This window comes from Pyrgilauda ruficollis, unplaced genomic scaffold (genome assembly GCF_017590135.1).
Source record: "Pyrgilauda ruficollis isolate IOZ18807 unplaced genomic scaffold, ASM1759013v1 scaffold4, whole genome shotgun sequence".
NCBI classification, from domain to species: Eukaryota; Metazoa; Chordata; class Aves; order Passeriformes; family Passeridae; genus Pyrgilauda; species Pyrgilauda ruficollis.
In genome coordinates this window covers 7,071,570-7,091,876 of record NW_024525489.1, presented here as the reverse complement: position 1 = coordinate 7,091,876, position 20,307 = coordinate 7,071,570, and the positions used below count along the sequence as shown (strand labels likewise).

General features: G+C 39.9%; 2 protein-coding genes across 4 annotated transcripts in view; one reads left to right on the top strand and one right to left on the bottom strand.

The window, feature by feature from the left end:
* Positions 1-1,209, bottom strand: part of CAMKMT (calmodulin-lysine N-methyltransferase) — a 211,699-nt gene extending 210,490 nt beyond the window's left edge. Inside the window, exon 1 of the mRNA XM_041476996.1 lies at positions 1,030-1,209. Within this exon, the coding sequence (XP_041332930.1) occupies positions 1,030-1,209 (180 nt within the window). The remainder of the gene's footprint in view (positions 1-1,029) is intronic.
* A 602-nt stretch (positions 1,210-1,811) lies between these two features.
* PREPL (prolyl endopeptidase like) lies at positions 1,812-20,184 on the top strand. Of its 3 annotated transcripts, XM_041476991.1 has the most exons (15): positions 1,812-1,923; positions 2,124-2,366; positions 4,864-5,055; positions 5,571-5,637; positions 6,293-6,496; positions 8,528-8,651; positions 10,968-11,184; positions 11,764-11,949; positions 13,520-13,723; positions 14,473-14,648; positions 16,054-16,270; positions 16,459-16,608; positions 17,580-17,706; positions 18,605-18,687; positions 19,525-20,184. In XM_041476991.1, exons 2-15 carry the CDS (start codon positions 2,148-2,150, stop codon positions 19,603-19,605), a joined length of 2,247 nt encoding a protein of 748 aa, XP_041332925.1. In that variant the 5' UTR covers positions 1,812-1,923; positions 2,124-2,147; the 3' UTR covers positions 19,606-20,184. The 3 variants fall into 3 exon arrangements, with proteins under 3 accessions (XP_041332925.1, XP_041332926.1, XP_041332928.1); XM_041476992.1 differs by lacking the exon at positions 1,812-1,923 and having other exon boundaries at positions 2,131-2,366; positions 4,867-5,055; XM_041476994.1 differs by lacking the exons at positions 1,812-1,923; positions 16,459-16,608 and having other exon boundaries at positions 2,131-2,366.
* The last annotated feature ends 123 nt before the right edge of the window (positions 20,185-20,307 follow it).

Below are 20,307 nucleotides of genomic sequence, written 5' to 3'. Positions count from 1 at the left end.
CTTTATGCCTACACTCGTCTGCAGACAATCCTTTCCAACCTTGCACTACTCCGAAAGGATCTAAAACAGTGTGGAAGGCTGCAGCTGAGGAGCTGCTGTTTACCACAGCACAGGTGTCACCACCTGTACCTTCTTCCTCCTCACCTTCTTCCAGCCTCTCAGCAAAATGCAGTTTTCACTGCCAGGTGAGCGGGGTCTCCCCCCAGCTCCCCACCAAAGGCAGTCTGGGGGGGCAGGCAGCAAAGAGCAGGAATGAGGTGGCAGCCACGACAATCAGCCCCAGTGGCATCCATGGAAGGTGTCAAACTATGGCCTGAAAATCCCAAAGGGCCCTCGGGCAGTGGGGATGCCAGGGGGATGCTGGTCCTCCTCCCTTAACACAGGCCATGGACCGTTTAGGGGATCTACTGAAGGCACACTGAATCATAAAATCACAGAACAAGCTGAGTTGGAAGGAATCCATCAGGACCATCAAGTCCAACTCCGGGACTTGATGGTCCTGATGGACACTGCAAGAGTCACACCGTGTGCTTGAGAGCATTGTTCAAACACTTTGACTCTGTCAGGCTGCATCTCTGTCAGGCTTGCCTGACACCACTTCCCTGCGGAGTCTGTTCCAGTACCCAGCCACGCTCTGGGTGAAAAACCTTTTTCTAGTATCCAAACTAAACCTCCCCTGCACAACTTCCATTGTGCCATTGCTTTAAGTCCTGTCACCGGTCACGAGAGTGAAGGGATCAGCGCCTGCCTCTCCGCTTCCCCTCTCTTTAGAGAAGGCTGGGTGCATACATATATGTACATATTTTTACTATCATATTTTCCAGGGAGAGTGCTGCAAGCGCCTTTACACGACCCACCATAGTATAGCTCGGAGTCCTCCTGTAAGGAGCGCGGGCAGAGCGGAACGCCCCGCACCGCCGCCCGGGGCACAGCCCGGCCCGAGGGAACAGGGAGAGAGCCCGCGCTGCCCTCACGCTGCGCCGCCGCCCGCCCCGCCATGCCGGCCCCCCGCCCGCGGGCTCCCCCTACCTGTCCGAGCAGCCGCCAGCGGGCTCGGGCCGCCGCCGCACCGCTCGCCCCGCACTTGCCCGCGGTGGGGCGGCGCGGGGAGCCGGCAGCCTCGGCCATGCGGTGGCGGGAGCGCCGGGAGCTGGCGCGGTGGGAGGGAGGGAGCGCTGTCTTGGGCGGCGGGGACGGGCCGCTGAGCATCCAGCGGCTGCGGGACCGGCCGAGCTAGGGATGGACTGCGAGGAGGGGCGCGGCCATCTTTGCTAAGGGCAGCGCCGAGCGACTCTCAGCGGCCGAGGAAGCGCGGTGCTCTTCAGGCCCGGCGCGGCGTGGGCTCGCCTCAAGACAAGTCGGCCGTGGCAACCGCGCCCGGGGACGGGACTGGTTGTAGCACGGCGGCCACCAGGGAAAGCGTGCCCGCCCCACCGTGGGTCCGCGTCCCGGCGCTGGCATCAGCGGCGCTCGGCCGCCGCGGCTGCTGAAGTGCCCTGCCGCCATCTTAGTTGCGGGCAGCAGATGCCCCCGGGAGCGCTGCCGCCCGCCCGGCATCTGATCCCGGGCAGCCCCGGCCCAGCGGGAGCGGGAGGAGCGGCGGCAGCGCCACGGCGAGTCCTTGCGCGGGCCGCGGGCGGACGGGCAGCGCCGGCGGGGAGCGGGGCCGCGCCGGGTCCGGCGGACACGTGGGGCCGTCCCCTGCAGTGCTCCTGCGAACGGGGTTCAGCTGCTGCTGCTGCCCAGGGAGCCTCGGGAGAGAGCGTGGCTTTGGTGTTACACGACGGGGAGCTCAGGGGGGGCGACTTCTTCAAACTTTCCCAGTGTTCTGTCCTTCAGCGTTTGGACGTGCGCGGTTGCAGCTCGCCTTCTCCTCATAACTGGAGTTAAACTTTGGGCCGCCCGGCATGTTCAGGTTAAAATGTGGGTGCCAGTTGTTAACAGACCAAGTTTAACTTATTTTCTTCTCATTTGATTTACTTAGTGAATCAATGACATTTCTTTGAAAGAGGAAGTTTACGCTATGTCTGTTTCCTCTGTGTGTATGTACATTTACGCCTGCTGTTTACGTTATGTATATTTCACACGCACAGTGTAAATGATCGGCAGTTTGGGATTCTCAGAAATTCCAGGTTGGCTGTCGCGAAATGAAGGTTAGGATGTGCTGCGCTGGACTGCGGAATCTTCTCCAGGGGCTGACCTTCAGTGCCAAGTACTACTCTAAGCATAACCCTCCTCAAACAGTGTGTCCTTACAGTAAAACTGGACCAAAAAAGCGCCACATCCTGGGCTGTTCAAAAAGTACGTGCACCCACAGGACTGCACCACCTGGAAGCATCCTGCCATGCAGATTCTTTTCCTGCAAGGTATGCTGTTAGAAAATAGACCTAATACCAACAACCACCTTGGCACATCTGTTAAGGAATCCAGTCATACTTTTCACATGTTGAAGAAACATGTATTTCCCAGAGGATTTTAAGCAGACGAATAAAGTCCAGAATATCAGTTACGATCAAGGACATGTACCATTGTTCAGCTTTCCTATGCTGTTTTGACATAAAGCTGCATTTTGGTTGATTTTCCTGCTATTGTAATTTTGAAAAATTGGTATCTTCTAGACTTAGGTAAAGTGTCAGGAGAAAACTGGGAGAGATCAGCTAGGGTAGAGGCAAAGTGTCCAAACTGATGATGCCAGCCTGTGACCTGTCTGTCTCAAAAAACACTTGACTTTTCTGTGTTGACCAGTAGGTCATGGTTTCCGTCATATTAAAATATAACATGATGCTCACATGTTCTGAACTATATTTTAAAAGGTATTTGCATTGATTTCTGTATATAAATATTGTGTAATTGGATGGGAGTAACTCTCATGCACAGAGTCGGAAAGCAGTCTGAAATAATTTTAGGTCTTGTGTCTCAGTGTCTCTAATACAGATTTTTTTGGAGGCATTATAAAAGTTCACTGCAGTATGACAGCCTAGAAACTTACTTATATGTATAAGTATTGTTTAAAAATATGTTTGTTTTGGTTTATTTGATCCTTAAACATGTTTTCAGATAGGTGCATGATTGTCCTAAAATTGTTTCAGATGGTGTTTCTTCAGAGGTGACACCAAGGTCATCTTGTTGTAACTTTTATTTGTCACCATGAAGTAAAGAGTTCCTAAGTGTCTCAAATGTAAGCAGATGTTTCAAGGAGAGCATAGGAGGTCTGGAGGGACGAGAATGTGTGTTCAGTTTACTCAGTGGAACTTCACTAACACAACTGTTACAAGTGCTGCTCTTTGACACTGGTCCCAGCATGCAAACATGCTTTTCACCCGAAAGGAGGCTGTGCCTGTTTGCTTTGGAGCAAATGTTTGCACACCAGTTGTCACTGAGATCCTCTGCTATCCTGAAAATCTTTCAAGATTGCTGGATTTTCCCCAGGTAGGGAGGTGTACTGTACACTCTTAATACATCCCTACACTGTGAACACCAGCTGTATATAATATTTCCAAACAAATACAATGGGAATTGCTGAAAACAAAAGGAGGGCAATCATCAAAAGATTCATAAAGTGTGGAACTTGTCAAAATAAGTTGTGGATGCTAAAATTTTACATAGGTATAAGGGGAGACATATATGAGATATAGCTATGTCATACATGAGAGAAGCTTTTTAAATATCCAGAAACCATGTTCAGGTCAGGAAATTACTGAGGAAAAATTGTTTAAGGCTGGGGAAAATCATCTGTCTTGTCCCATTCTTACGCTTTCCTAAGTATCCATTTATGGCCACTGTGAAGTTTTATTTGGTTGCATCATGTTTGGGGCGTGGTGTTGTCTTACAATAGTTTTTCGAGTGACTGGGGTGAGTCGGTACACCTTTGGTATCCAGCATTTTGCTTCTCCTGACCAGTCACTCGCTTGCTTTAGAGCTGCTCTAAGAGCCTTCACACTTTCTTTGCCTTGTGCCAGGTGACAGGGAGGATTGGTCTCAACCAGTGACAGACTCTCTCAGCTCTCAGCAATGATGTGCTTTGTGTTCATAGGAAGTTTGGTAACTGGAGCAGATGGTTTCCCTTCAGAGTCTACTTGGAACATTCACATTTTGGTTCTTACGAGTTTCAGAAGACAAACTAGGAACAAACCAACATTCCTTAATGGAAAGTAAGGACAGGATATGAAGCACAGGCTGCTTTTTAAGCTCAGACACATTCAAATCTTACATTGAATGTTATAAAATGCTGCTTTATGTGATCTGTGCAGTACATGTAGTGTAATATAAGTTGTGAGGCTTACTAATTGATCAAGTGAGATTTCACAGCATGCAAGAGGAAGCAGCATTGTTCTAGCAGTTTTAACACACTTTTAACATTTTTTACAATAGAAGACAACTTTGTTGGCAGTGAGGTAGCAGTAATCTCATATTTCATGGAAAAACAGATCCTTAAACTTATTCCTGATAAAATTGTTGCAGAACCCATATCAGTTCACTTCATTCCACACCTTATGAACATTTATATTAACACTTCTGAGGAGGTGGAGCAAGAACCTGAATGAGCTGCTAGGACTCTGAGGTACAGGGACAGAGGTGTGGGCACCGTTGTCTAGGAGAGGAGATGAGAAATTACACTCTAAAGACAGGACATTATGAAAGAAAGCTGTGAAGAAGGAAAAATAATAGATCAGGAAGATCCAAAAGATCAGGAAGAGTTAAAATAAAACACATACCAACTGCAGTTTTTGTTTTTATTGGCATGTACTTTTGTAATAATGCAAAGGTGGTTTTGGGCCTGTGGCTCAGGGGATATCGCCTCAATGTATTCAGATTGGTGTGCAGTGTGCTAGCTTGTAGCCATTGTTGTCTTTCCTTACTTAGCAGGAAGGAACCAAAGTCCCTTCCAAAAGGAAGCAAAATACATCCATAGACCTTTTGCACAAGAACCTTCTGAAATCAGAGCAAAAAAACTGGAATAACATTTCACCAACATACAAAGCTATGACAAAGAGGATCAAAGAAAAACTGGAAGAATTGCACAACATGTATACACTCAATTCAAGAAGCCCAAAGGTAAGTGGCAAACAAAACAAACATTTCCCATCACTGACTACAAATAAAAGGCAGTGGAGCTGTTCGTGCTATAAAATGCTGGTTTACTCTTTTTTTTTTTTTTTTTTACAGTAGAAATTTTGAATATTTTAATAATTGTGCATAGTAACAGTTTGCGTTTAGAACAGCTTATAGTTGTTATGACAGTGAATTTACCTTAAATTTTCCACAGGCAAAAGCAAATAAAGATAAAACAATCATCTGACTTTTGGATAAAGAATACAAAACATTGTAAGTTGCAAGAGCAGTTGCAGGTGATCTGAGCTTTCTGTGAAATTTAGAGCAGGTAGAGGTAGCTTAAGTACCCTAACTGAAAAAACCTTTCTGATGTGTGCTGTTCCTTCTTCAGTATGGAATATATGTTCTGTCATTTGTTACAATTTGTTACACTTCTGCTGTACAGAAAAATGACTGTATATGGGGATTCAAAGGAAATAGTATGCTGGACTTGAAATATTTTTGTTTGTATTGAACAGATGAGGTTTGGAGAGAATGTGTACTTTGAAGAGAATGGCTGCATATTTCTTGCAAAAGCAGATGATGGTAAGGGATTTCTCTTTCTAATATGGTAGGATTCTTAAAAAGGGTATACATGTATCACTTAGTGTTCTTTTCTTGCATTAATTTGTAACTTGTCTGTTTCTTAACTAAAAATACTTTTATACAATTCTGTAATAGAGTAATAATTCTAGAATCCTGAATCTGAAAAAGTGAGGTTGAGAGTTAGAGAATAGTATATATTGATACTAAGGCACGTTGCTGGAGAGGAAAGAGAGAAGACACTTCTTTGCAGAGCCCTAACCTAACACTTTGAAGAAAGGAAAAGAACATCCATGCTTTTTTTATTTCTGAGGTGGGGTGAAAGAATTTCTAATTTTATTTATTAAAAACAACTGCACCTTAGCTATCTGAGCTTTAAAATTCAATATGTTTAGTAGAAGCCAAGATCTACACTTTTGAAATATTTTTAGTAATAACTACAGGACTTCTTTACGTGGTACTGTAATTTTTTTGTTTATTTTTACAAAGTGCATTTGCAAATATCATGCAAGACAGGTATTTGTTGTTGATAAATTCCAGTAGGATGTTTGTGAATATTGGAGACAGATTTGTTAGATACAGACATTAAGAATCACCATTCATTTTGACAGTGTCTTAATTACAGGATTTTTTGCTACCTCTTTTTCCTGTGTAATAGGTGAAGGACATGCTAAGATTTTATTCAGTGTTGAAGATCTTGGCTTTTCTGATGCCTTTATTCAACGGATCAGAATTTCACCAGATCAGAGATACATGGCCATCAGCTTAAAAAGTGAAAATTCTGAAGAAGCAACCTGCATTGTTATGAAACTTGGTAATCTTCCTGTAGTGGAAAAAGTAATTCCAAGTGTATTTAGTTTTGGTAAGTAGTTTATAAATATCCTGTGGATCACACAAGCTTTCAACACAACGCTTTTTTTAGTTTAAAGATAATATTTTTTTTTTAATGAAGGCAATATTTAATCCTTATAGGTGTTGAATTTTTTCTTATGGTTTCTTTAATGCTGCATGATTACAGGCTGTCTGATATGGATGAAAGGGACTGCTTCCTGGATACAAGTTTTCCTTAATTGTAAAAGCATTTATACACATTACAACAGTCATAATTTTTTCCATTGAATCCAATATGCTGTATTCAAAATATAGTGACGTGACTGTCATATAAAGGTCTTTTTGAGGGATATTCTGGTTGGTAAACCCTTGCAATACAACTGAAGTCACTGGTAGCTTGAAAAGTTGGAAGCACTACCTACTAGTGAGTATTGGCTGGAATTTCAACTGGAATCTACGATGTGGGTCACACTTCAGAGCCCAGTGAAGTCAGCCAGGCCTTGAATCAATTCTTTCAGAATAGATTACAGAGCTTTACATTGCTGTTAAAAGAAGCAGAGGTAAATGGAAGTGAATTGGAAAACATTTTATAGTCTGTTAAAGAATATAACAGAAGGAGTATAATAGTATGTACACAGTGTTCCACATCTTGTACTTTGGTAGATGTCATCAAGTATATCTAGTGCAGTAAGCAATTTGCCTGGGCAGAGCAAAAAAAATAAAACTCTATGTAAAACTTCCTTGTTAAAAAAAATGAGGAGCTGCAAGAATTTAGTGTTGTGTTTCCACACTGAAGATTACACTACCTATTGAAAAATAAACATGCAAATTTGCCTATGACATTTTACAACATACTTGATTTGAACATTTATCTAGGTTGATCCAGAAGAATCAGTACAGTTAAGAGACCAACATGCTGTTGCCTAAATAGGTGTGACAGATAATAAAAGTACAAAAGATGGCTATCAGAATGGTAAATTCTGTAAAAGGTAAAGGTAAGGTAAGGTTGTAAAAGTAACCTGTAAAGGTAAGTCAGGTGTTAGTGAGGTACAGCAGTAGTGCAATGAAGCACAGAGGTGCCTCAATCATGAGCAAAAGAATTAGGTCTTAAAACCACTTGCAAAGTTTATGGGCTTGTATTGAGTGATATAAAATAGCAGGGAGACAGACAAAAGTTCCTGAAAATTTACACCTTGATTTTTGGATAGGCTAGGCTATAGAAAAACTTGGATTTGACCTCTAAAGGCTTGTCTTCGTAGTGAATCCTCAGCCACCTGTGCACTTTGGAGCCACATTGCTGTTCAGAAAGGGAAGTGGTTGTGTTATTTTGGTGTTAGGAATTCCTCGGGTTTGGTACTGAAAATCAGTATTTATGCATAAGACACATACAGCAGCTTTTAAAAGCACATGTGTTAAACACCATTCTGTTGGCTGTAGGAGCAGCAGAGATGGCAGGAATGTGGCTGGATCAGTCAGAAGAACTTCAGAATAACAAGGTTCCTGTATTTATACCTTTCTATGTTGGTGAACACATATACAAGCATAGAAAACTGGAGAATTTTTATCTCAGCAGTGCCCATGGGGCACATGCATCATCTCTTTTCTCTGAATGGCTTGTGTGCAGTCACATGCAGCAGTGCAGAGCTTACGATGTCTTTATTATCTTGCTGACTCCATGTAAACCTCTTTTTCTCTGCTGTTTTAAACAACCACGTCTCCTATTTTCCTGTTACCTCCAGAATCCACACAGGGTCAACAGCTTCCTGTTACTGGGCCCTGCAGCACTGACCTCTGCTTTTTTTTTTTTTTTTTTTTTTTTTCTTTTTTTTCAAAGCATTATGAGATTTTTGTTCTGTGGTATTCAGAGAAAACATGGGAAAACCTTTTGGCTCTTACCTCAGTCCCCACAGGATACAGAAGTGCTGTCCTTAGTTCCATGCCACCTACAACCCACCTTTTTCAGCACTGGGTCCAGTGTCCATGGGAGTCCCATCTTCTCTCAGTAATATCAGTAATATCATCTTCTCTCTGAATTTAATATGCATTTGTCTTTTTTTTCCAGAATGGGCTGCAAATGATATTCTGTATTACACAACTCAGAAGAACCTTAAATGCCAGAATGTATTCATGACCACTTTCACTTACCAGAAACATACTAAGTTAGTTTATACAGAACAAGATGCAAGGTAATACATACCTAAAATATAACAAGTCCTTTACATACTTTAAGAGTATTTTATATGTAAATTATAACTGGTTTGGAAAACAAACTGTTCCATATCGTATTTCAAATAGTAAAATGCATTTTTGTGTTCTGCTGTCAGTAGTGCCTTATACAGCCTGAGAATGTGCTCTGTTCTCCTTTTGATGTGTGATCAACAGTGATTTAACTTTCCTCTCTTACCTCATGAGTTCAGCTGAGTTTATAAATGTCAAGGTCACTCTCAGGTCAGGGTGTCCTTTAATGAATGTGTGACAGTTTCATACAGGGTAAATCAGACCACAGATTTCATTTTGTTTTCTCTGCTGTTGATGTCTGATACATCTTTTTAAAAAAATACATAAGTTCAGGCTAATCCTTGCTCTGGGTAATGGATTGGCAAAATCATTACAACATTCCAAGAGACAGAACTATTGTTGACTGAATACCCTCTCAATAACCTTTCTTTAAGCAGTGGTTTAGGAAGACAAGAAAGCTCTTTGCTAAATTGAGTGCAGAACTAGCTTTTCAGCATTGTAGCACATGGTATATTTATACAGCATTGCATAAATATTTGTGATTATTCTTAATTCAAGTTACATATTCAGTAAAGAAATGCCAATTATACTTTCATCGGGAAAAAAAAAAAAGAAAGCAAACAAAAAAATCTGCAATGGAGATGGAATAAATAAGATCTTTTTTTTTCCAGCTGCATTTGATGCATCGTTTTGGAAAATCAAGTTGCAGTGACCTGGCACTTCCCCACAGGGAAACTGTTAGCATAATTCTGAAGGTCACAGTCATTACAGTAGATCTACTAGAAACTTACTCTAAAGGTTCATGTGCTATTGCAGCTCATAGCTGAGCTACTTCATTGGAGATGGCAAGGCATTCTTTTCTATTGCCATTGAGCAGTTCTGTTCTGCCTCTCACGAGCTCTTCTAATTGCAATCAAATATTTTTTTAGAAGTTGAAAATTTCTTGATTTTTTTTAAAAGCTACAAAGATAAAAAAATTGTAATGTCAAGGTCATAATCCTTGGAGAGAAGTGTAATATGCATTTCAGCTCAACCCTCTTAGAAGCAGGATCAGCAGAGCTGAACTCTTGGAATCTCTACTGAATGCAGTGCCACATTCTTGCCAAATTCATGGGTATTAGACAGGCAGGAGGCTGATTTCTCTTGCAGACTTTAGCTCCCCCTCTGTGCCTGTACTAAAGATGTCAAGAGGGTGCAATTAGAAAACCAATAGTACCAAAAATATTTGAGATCCTCCACCTGCAAATAATTAAAGGCACTGAAAATACTATCTAAAGCATTCTTTTCTTCACCAGTCAAATACTCTGAATCCTAGAGAGATCATCATTACAGTCATGTATCTGATCTGTGTGATGCAGATTATGGTACTCAACCCTACATTTTCTTGATGGAATCTGGATCTTTGTGTTGGACCGTTTTGCTTTTAGAGACATCCAGTCTTAAGGGTTCAAAATGGCAAAGAGACTGTTCTGGTCCAAGATGTGAAATTCCAGTTAACTCGGATGACTGACAGAAATTTGAATCTGAATTTCAGCCTGAACTTCTCTACTATTAGCATCCAGGCACTGGTTATCATTCTGCTTTCTGTTTCTAGATTTTAGAGGGATTTAAATCCAGTAGATAGTTCCTAGTTTCTTAGTTCCAAAACCAGTGCCTAGTTTCCAGCTTTTATCACTCCAGCACTGTCCAATTTGCCTCATATAGGCCTCTGTAATTTTTTTCTTTTTAAATAGTACTTTTTGTCTTATTTGCTTCAGACAGTTAGGTTAGTAGGACATAGACATTTTAACAATTTAATTTTTTATTAGCTCTTACTTTTGTTATTGCTGTTCCCACATGATGTCATTTATTATTTTAACTATCCACTACTTTTTACTACTTTTTTTTTTTTAAATAGGGTTACAAGCTCAATAAAATGTTCTACATTTTGCCTGAATTTTAAAGCCTGTATGCATCAACGAGCTTCCAGTCTAGCTCAATGATGCAAAAACCTGGATTTAGTTGGACAACAACTAACTAGCTTTCCTTGCAGATTTCAGGTTTCACACACAAGATAGAAGGGTTTTAAATCCCAGGGGAAATGCAGCAGAAATGGGTCTGGGAGCCAAGTAGCCTGAAATTTCTCCAGTCTGCTTACAGAAATGTTGTTTTTTACCTTGCAGATGGAAGCCCATGATTCTGAAACAACTGATGTATCTTAAAATACTGATAAAATTTAAGCTTTTTCTTTTCTCTTTTTTTTTTTTTTTTATGATTCCCTACAGATTCTTTGTAGACATTTATTGCACAAAAGACAGGCATTTTCTCACTATCAACAGCAACAGCAAGACAACCTCAGAAGTTTGGCTGGTTGACTGCAGACGTCCCTTTGAGTCACCTGCTCTTGTACAAGCACGAACCACGGGGGTCATGTACCACATCGAGCACAGAGAGGAGCAGTTGTACATTCTTACTACATATGGAGAACCTGCAGAATATAAGGCAATTTTAACTGATAATTATATTAATAGGATTAACATAGATGCCTATTGCAGGTCATATAGAAGTAGTAAGGTTGGCTTTTAATTCTGTTCATCACAGCTTACTGAAGTAAAGTAAGAGTGAGGGCTGCATGGATTAAAAAGACTGATAGTGCTGCATGGAGTCTCACCTGTAGGAGGCCAGTTTGATCCTAACTCCTTTGACAGCATCAAGAAATGACTATGCTTCAACAGTCACTTCCCCTATATCAAAACTTAAATTGGTGATCTCAGTTTGTGTAATCAACCCCACCTGCAATTGTGCTGGCCATACTGAAAGCACTTACTGTATTGCAATCTTCTGTAGAGTAATCTTTGAGGCTTTGTCTTCTCCAAATGTTACTGCATTGCTCTTCCATTTTGCCTAAGTAAAGGGAGTTTAAAAATCTCCAGTTTTAGACAGACAAACACCCCAAATACAAATAAGTATTTTTTGCAAGAAAAATGTAAGAGATCACCTATAAGTCTGTACCTCTCATCTGTAACTCTTAGTACATTTTAGTAATACAAGGTTCTTTGTTTTTTTGGGTTTTTTTTATAGTTGATGAAGGCACCAGTAGCTTCCAGTGGCAAGGAGAACTGGCAGTTAGTTTATGCACTGGAAAAGAAAACCAAGCTAGTAGACTTTGAGATGTTCAGTGATGACTGTATTATGTTCCTGAAGAATGCTGGTCATCTTTACTTAAATGTGATTTCTTTTGTTTCACACTCTGTTCAGTTGATAAAGGTATGTTTTAGCTTGGTTTAAGCAGCATAATATTTTTCCAGCTTTTTTTTTTTGGGGGGGGGGGGGGGGGGGGGGGGGGGTTGGGTTTTGTTGGGGTTTTTTGTAGTTTTGTTTAGTTGGTTGGTTGGTTTGGTTTTTTTTGTTTGGTTTTTTTTTGTTTGTTTTTTTTGTTTTTGTTTTTTTGTTTTTATAACATAATGAAAGCAAAGATAAATTACACAAGCAAAAAAGTGGTTTGGAAGCTTATTTATACTGGCAATTTCATTGTTATGACTAATTGTGTTACCTGTGGCTGTTCTTCAGGATTTGATGTGGTGGCTTATTGCAGCATTTAGAAAGTTAAAGAGCAGCTATCCCATGAGCCAGTTCTTTCTTCAACGGATTACAGTCAAGCTCTTACAATATAACTGACTTCTAATGTAAAACAGAACTTAGTTCCCTAAATGCCCTACTTAGTTTTACTGAGCCTTTTTTTGCTTACACTCATTGGTGTAAGCAAGGCCCCTCCCACAGGAAAAAGATTAATGTTCAGAAAACAAGTATGGACACTGTCCCATGATAAATGAGAAGAGTTGATATTGCAGTACCAATGGTGCAAATGATTTGCTTCCATTCTCTAGCTGTTAAATACCTGTAGGTTAAAAACAAAGTAACTTAAGCCAAATCCAGTTTCGGAAGTTCACTCAGGTGAAATATTTAATTGATTTATTTTCCTGAAAAATACAGTCTGAACAACTCCCAAGTTTATTGCAACAAGCTGCCAATACTGCACTCCATAAAACTGCTACAGAAAAAGGATTTCCACAAAGTACACTGTATGGTCTCCAAAATCTTCAATTTTTTTTAAAATGGACATAGTTTATTTATTCAGAAAGGGCCTGCAGTTACTCAGGAGAACTTGGACTTCTGCTGCCTTTTCAGAAGCCTCTAGCAGCCTAACCCAAGTAAGTAATGGTCTGGCAGAGGGTTTGGCTATGTCCCTGCTGCTCTCAAAGAATGAATCTTGATTTCTTTCATTCTTAGCAGAGTTAAAAACCTTAAATATAATAACAGTAAGTATCTGAGGGTGAATGTGCCAGGAAAAGGGTTTTGTTCTTCACAATGGCTGGCACTAGGAACAAAGTTAAGAGGCAGGGGTTTTCAGTGGCTTAGCATTACTGAGCTAACTCACAGTAAAAGCATAATAGCTGACATGGACTTGGCTGTATAACGTGTTGAAGTAGAACTGGAAATGCAAGGAAAAATAGGATCTAAAAAATAAAACTGATGCAGAATAATTTCAAATGTTTTCTTTTAAAAAGTCTGCACTAATACCCATTTTAAACTGAATTTGAATTTATTTTTTGTTTTTAATTCATTGTCCAACTTTATCCAATGATTTTGGGGGAAAAGTTCACCAGTCTTTCACTTCTTGACTGTTTTGTTACTGGATTTAAATGAAATTCAGATTGTGCTACATACAAACTAAGATAATTAATTAATATCCAAAGTCTTTTACTCTGAAGGACATATTAGGCTAAATTTACAGAAGCAGTGTAAAGGTCTCACTTGAAATGCCATGTTTTTTCAGCTACCTACGTGGGCCTGTGAATTTGAATTGGATTCTCATCCTGAACATACCACCAGCACCTGCTATTTTCAGCTCTCCTCCCCAGTACACCCCCCTAAGCGTTTTGCATATTCATTTAAAGAAAATAATCTCATTGAACAAGCTGTGCAAGAGGTACCAATTATTACGAATTGTCACACTACACGTTTACTAGCTAAAAGCAAGGTAAGATTTTTCAGTCTTTTTCCCATTCCTTTTATTCTTTCCTTCCTCCCCACCCATTTAAAGAAAGTGCATTTGGCAGGGAACAGAGATTAAAAAATGTAAAGAGCAGTTGGTGCTATAGTTATTAAACAGTGGGTGTTTTCTTCAGTGCTATACAGGAGAACAAGAAAGAGTCGTGATTTTTTTTTCCATTAACCTGGGTATTCCACAGGAGATAACAGCACACGATGAGTCAAGAAGCTTAGTATAAGTGAGAATTGCTAGTTGATGTAATGGTATTTTACTCCACATGATAAATGAAAAAGGTGCCAGCTGTTGAAAAGAGCATCCCACAACCAGCTGCACAGTGCAGATCAAGAAAGGAAAGTTTTAACAGCCTGAGTTTAAAAATTTGGAGATGTTAATAAAGAGTTTGTGCTATGGTAAGTGGTAAACTCTATTGTTAATAACATATATTCATTAACACATATATGGTGTTAAAGGGGGAAGGAAGACTTGGGTGCTTTGGTAGTTTGAAAACTCCTCAGGTGTTGCACTTAAATGAATTTATACTCTGCATCCGTATGCCCACACAGCAGAGGTTCAGTCTCAGGCTTTATTTTTCAAGAGTGCTTTGTAGACTCTAAGTGAAAAAAAATTACTGTAATCAAAAAAACACATTTTAAAATAAATAATTGAAGTTTTCATTGCCATATGTCATTGAGATTTCTGCAATGTCCCTTATTGTAAAACTACTCCTTCTTTTCCAGGATGAAACTTTGGTGCCAATTACAGTTTTCCATAATAAGAATTCTAAAGAACTACACAGGAGACCACTTCTAGTTCATGTATATGGAGCTTATGGCATAGATTTGAACATGAGCTTTAAAGAAGAGAAGCTGATGTTAATTGAAGAGGGTTGGATATTAGCATATTGCCATGTTAGGTAAGTCAAATACAAAATGGAAATAAGATTTTATTTTGCAGGATACACAGATTTTTGTTTATGTACAACTCAATATGCACCATTTTTTTCTTTTTTTTGTGTGTACCCATACCTAATGATTCATATCTTCTTAGATTTTTTTTATTTAAGTAGTTTTTAAATTTACCTCAGGGAAAAAAACCACAAGAGCACACTACATTTTCGATTTCTTAAATCTACACGATGGCTGTATGTAACTTTTAACTTTTTTCAAGTCTCATTACTTCTTATCTCATCTTTGCTCAAGAAAAAATTCAGTTAGATGCTCAAATTGCCATGACATGTCATCTCCCTCTCCTTCTGAGAGCATTGTGTGTTAATGCTTAGTCTGAGTCTTCTGAAAGCCATTTACATTCCACAGCAGCAACTAAGCATTTAATCTGCAACCCTTGTTGTTTTATTGGCTCAATCCTCTATCTCCAGCTACAAATCTACCAGTTTTATAAAACTGCAAGGTACAACAGGCTTCAAAATTTTTTCAGTAGCTAAGGAAGATAACAAAAGAATCACTTAAGGGAGGGGAGGGGAGGGAAGGGGAGGAATGAGTAATTGTTGGAAATACCAGTCCCAAAACAAATTCAGCAAATATATTCAGTCTGCTGTACTCAGTGGCAAGCATTGTGCTGTTCTTCCTTACACCCCACTAAGAATCTTAACATGCAGGTCAGTCCTACATAAAGATGGATTTGTCATCCAAAGATGGCAGGCTAATCAAATAATCTATTTGAAACCTGAAACCAGAAGAGGAAGCTTCAGGTGGCTTAGAACCAAAATTGTGGTTGCATAGAAAGTATAAATTATTTTTATTATTCTGCACTCCAAAATGTAACATTTCAAGTAGCATTTGAAATTCACAAATTAGGGAGGAAAAAACCCAAACCCAACTTTCTAACAGTCTCAGAATTTAAGCTAAATGGAAGACAAATCCTGAGAGTCTGGTGTGGAGCTCAGAAATACTGTTCTACTGTTTTTAATAAGTAATAGTGTTAGTAATGGAAGTATTGGAAATGTTTTCAATATTTTCATAGTTTCCTGTATAAAAAGATAATGTTATCTGATTTTTTATTGCCTACAATGAAAATGTCATTCCCTAAAGTGTTGCTTTTCCTGTGGATTTCAAGACACAAGCACATGTGCCCTTCTACAGTTACAGTGATTTTCACCAATCATCATGAATGGATTTATTTTGCCCTAATGTTTTCTCTTTTAGCCATAAAGAAGGGTAAAGGCAAAAGCAGAGAAGAGTTAGTTGGGAAAGTAAACTATGATGTGCCACTCTGTGGCTGCTGCTTTTCTTTTGTTATCTGAAACTATGCCATGTAGTGTTTTCTGAAGAGACTCCAACTTGAATTGCATTAAATTTCAGGGGTGGAGGAGAGCAGGGCCTTAGCTGGCACAGAGATGGATGTCAGCATAATAAACTCAAAGGTCTCCATGACCTCAGGGCTTGCATCAGGCTGCTGCACCAACTGGGATTTTCTCAGCCCAAACACACAGCACTGGCAGCTGCCAGTGCTGGGGGAGTTCTCGCAGGAGCCCTGTGCAACACAGATCCAGCACTGATCAGAGCCGTGGTTTTACAGGTGAGCTGCTGCAGACCTTGTACAGATTATAGCATTAAACTGTGTTATCTGTGTTATTGTACCACTTTCAGAATTGGAAACATTCCAGTTCAAAGCTCACTCTCCTCATTTGTTTGAGAACACCTTGACTCAGATACTCAAGGTCCTCTGTCCTATTTGCCAACTTTTTTTTTTTAATGACTTCTAAGGCTCCTTTCGTAGATGTTCTAAATACAATGATGAAAACTCATCTCCCACTGACAATTGAGGAACAAGAAGAATGGGGAAATCCATTAGAAGATGAAAAATGTATGAAGTATATCAAAAACTATTGCCCATACCAGAATATTAAGCCACAGGTAAAACTATGCTTTCTGTGCAGAATACTTCAGGCATGAAGTATAGTGGTTTATAAGAAAACCAGAAGTAGATCACTGAAATTTTTAAAAAACCTCCAATATAAATTATTTCAGTAATAATCTTAGCAATAGCTGGAGTCACAAGTGACTACTGAAATGAACCCAATGCCTTCTCCTAAATGATATGAATTTCTAAACTTGCTTTTGTTTTAGGACTTCCAGGAAGTAATAGATTATTGTGTAGCAAATCTCAACATGCAAAATGCCTTCTTTTGTGGGGGAGTTTTGACATCCTACTGTGTTTTGCTGGCTTTTTTGAAGACACGGGAGGAAGGAGGTTTACACTGGAGGTATTTTCCAGTGGAAGTTGGAGGTATTTTCCACTGATGGAAAATACCTCCACCTGAGGTCTCTTCCAGTGGAGGTGGAGGTATTTTCCACTGATTTAATACCTTTCTGGACGTATTAAAACAAACAAACACTGAAAGGGAAGAGGACCTATAGCTTTGACATTGTCAAATAGAGATTTCCTTTGAGATGACAGTGTGTTAGCTGTGTTGTGCAGCTTCATTAAGTAAAATTGTTACTATTTAAAAACCAACTTCTGTGCAGAAAGATTGCAAAAATAAACTTCAACTATTGTTCTAAGGTAAACTATTCCATGACTATTACTGCCTTTTTCTTTTTTTGCAATCATCAGCAAGCAGACAGGTATCAGACCTTTTCCAGTGGGAAGAGGATGTTTTTATGACCTTCTGCAAGTAGATTATGCCCAACTGTGAAGTCATTTTTCAGACCAAAATACTTTTTGCAGTTAAGAGTGATAAAACTCTTAGAAAATACTAAGTAATTAATGTAATAGATGAGTCCTTAAATAAACCCTAACAAGTTGCATGGTAAGAGAAAAGTGTGTTAATCTGTGAAAAACACCAGTTGTCAAGTATTTAACTGGTTTTGGTTTTTCATCTCAGTGCTACCCATCAGTTTTTATCACGGCGTATGAAAATGACGAACGGGTACCACTAACAGGAATTTTACAGTATGTGCAGAAACTCAGGAAGGCTGCACTAGATCATGCCAGCAGAGCGAGTAAGAAAGGTAAGGATAAAAATATCACAGATAAATGGAGTTAACTGAACCAAAATCTTAATAGTCATGTAAATTAAAAACCACAAGAGATTGACTCCTCCTTAAATGAATTCAAATGCAATCCCATATCACCAGCTCCACAGCAGACTCGGAACACTCTCTGAGATGCAGAAACAAAGACTGGAAGCCTGTGAGGGGGCTCACTCTTTCCTAGGCCTCCACAAAGGGCAGTTGTTGGATAGTGCAGGGTGAACCCACACTGTCACTCCAGCTGCTGACAGGGCTAGGCTGCAGTTCTCAGCAACCCTTGGAGAAAAATCTTATTTTTGCTGCTATATAAAAACCTGTTTTTCTCACTTTTCTAAAGCTGCAGGTCTTTAGTTCAAGCTAGAGTGACAAGGCCAAGGCACAGGTGCTTTTATACCTGAAACTTAACCCTGGCTTTGGGAGTTTCCAGCAAAAAGCACATTCAAGCTTGACAATTTTCTTGTACCATCCAGTCTGGGGAGAGGCTTTTACCATCATTACCAAAAGAGATCTTGAATAACATTTTCTACATTTCATGATGCCCTGTCTCTGAGCAGCACAACTGAAGTGGTTGAGAAATTGCAGCCACTGCTGCGGTTGCTGTTGTGCTCTTTGTGCAGGAAGAAAAGAGCATGGCTTTCCAAAAAGACTCAGAGAGAACAAACACACTAAACAGATTAATACTTTCCAAGTATGTAGTTATTAGAAATATAAATAATTCATTCAGAAAGCCCCTCTACAATTCTCTTTTTCTTAAGGAATAATAGAAATTCTGTCAGGACAAGAAAGTAGAATTAGCTATCCTTAAACAATTCACATACCCACTTAATATTTTCCTTGTTCATTCAATGTAAAGTGATCACCAACTTAATTGTTCCAGGAAATTGGATTCCTAATATCATCCTAGATGTCCAGGCAAATGGCAGTCATTGTGATTCATCCTGGGAGCACTCACTGCATGAGGTATGGTCCCTTTACCACACAGCTCCTTAACATGTTGCAGGAATGTGTCCCCTCAAGGAATTCTTCAGCCTCAGTAGCTGGGCAGTCACTGAATGTATGTTTAAACTATAAAGAAAAACTGCTAGAGCAACTGCTGATTTTACATATATATACATATATATATATATAAAATTTTAAAACCCAGCACTCTTTATATATAATTATATCTATTTTATACATATATATACTGGTACAGATATAAAAGAGTGACAGAGCCAGATTATTGAAATAGCCTTAAAATAGTGTTCAATTCCCACTGTAATGTGCTAGGAGCTTTGAATGAAAGGTTCTAAGTTGTGGAAAACACCATTCCAGCAGGAAGAGTCTTGTTCTGTAGTGTATTAAATGCTTAAAACTGTCATACTATTTACTTCTATCATCTTCCTCACTGTGTAAAGCATACATGATGGGTTGGATCTTTACATTTTGAAATGCATGATCTGTGCTATCAAAGCTGTTACAGTTAGCTTTCAAGAATTTGCACTTTATACAAGCATGCTTGTTAAAAGCAAAATACTGCCAAGACTTAACATATTTTTACTGATGTCTCGGACTGTCACAGTCGGATACAAATTTTATTACTCTTAATTTTAACAAATCCTAGAAGATGTTAATTTGGTGGTTATGGCATTTATTCCCAAGATGAATTCTTTCAGGAAAAGCTCCATGCTGTCTTAGGACAAGGTATTTCTAAGCATTAGTATAGGAAAGGAAGATGACTAGAATAGCTGCACAAGAGCCTGAATGTTTAGAGTGCAGAGAACTTTACTTTGTAATAAAATATTTTCATTATTTTAGGTTGCAAGACACCTTGCTTTTCTGAACAGAGAACTTGAGGAAGTGTGCCATCCCCAGCATCACAGCAAATCCTGCAAATAACTCCTAAACACACTGGCCACCTGAAAAACTTTGGGTCAGATTTGGATTTGTATGGAAGGCAAACACCTTCTCCAAAGGATCTCTCCTCTTGGATCTCTGCATTAAGGGCACAAGCACCACAAAGCTGGGTGTGGCATTGCCTTAAAAAAAATACAGACCAGGAACTGGATTTCTGCCCTGCCAGGCTGTGCAGAGGCAGGTGCCAGCAGAAGTGAGTTTGTCCAGCAGCTCTGTTCACGTGAGCCAGCAGAGCAGCGTGACACGAGCAGAGCTGGAGCACGTAGAGCGTCACAGGAGAGCCACAGGTACTTGGCACAGGCAGCCTTCCTGTCCAAGGCATCTCTTGCAAGGTACATCTTACAACAGAACTCCTCTGAAGCATCTGACATTCAAATCTCACTACTTCCAGAACTAATTCCCATACGTAGGTGATGGTGATTGCTGCCCTCTCTATCTGCGCAGCAGCCATGGTGTACTGATCATGTGGTGGCACTGACCAAACCGCAGAGGAAAGCACTCTCAAGAATGGGAGTTTGAGCAGAACTGTGATCTGAATAAATTAAAAATCTTGCCTACCTACCTAACCTCTTGTTACCTTACCTAGCATGGTAATCATAAGAAGGAGGTGCCAAATCCCTCAGGAGGACAAGACCAATGTGTCAGAAGATGCCAGAGTATCTCCAGAGGGTAAAAACAAAAAGA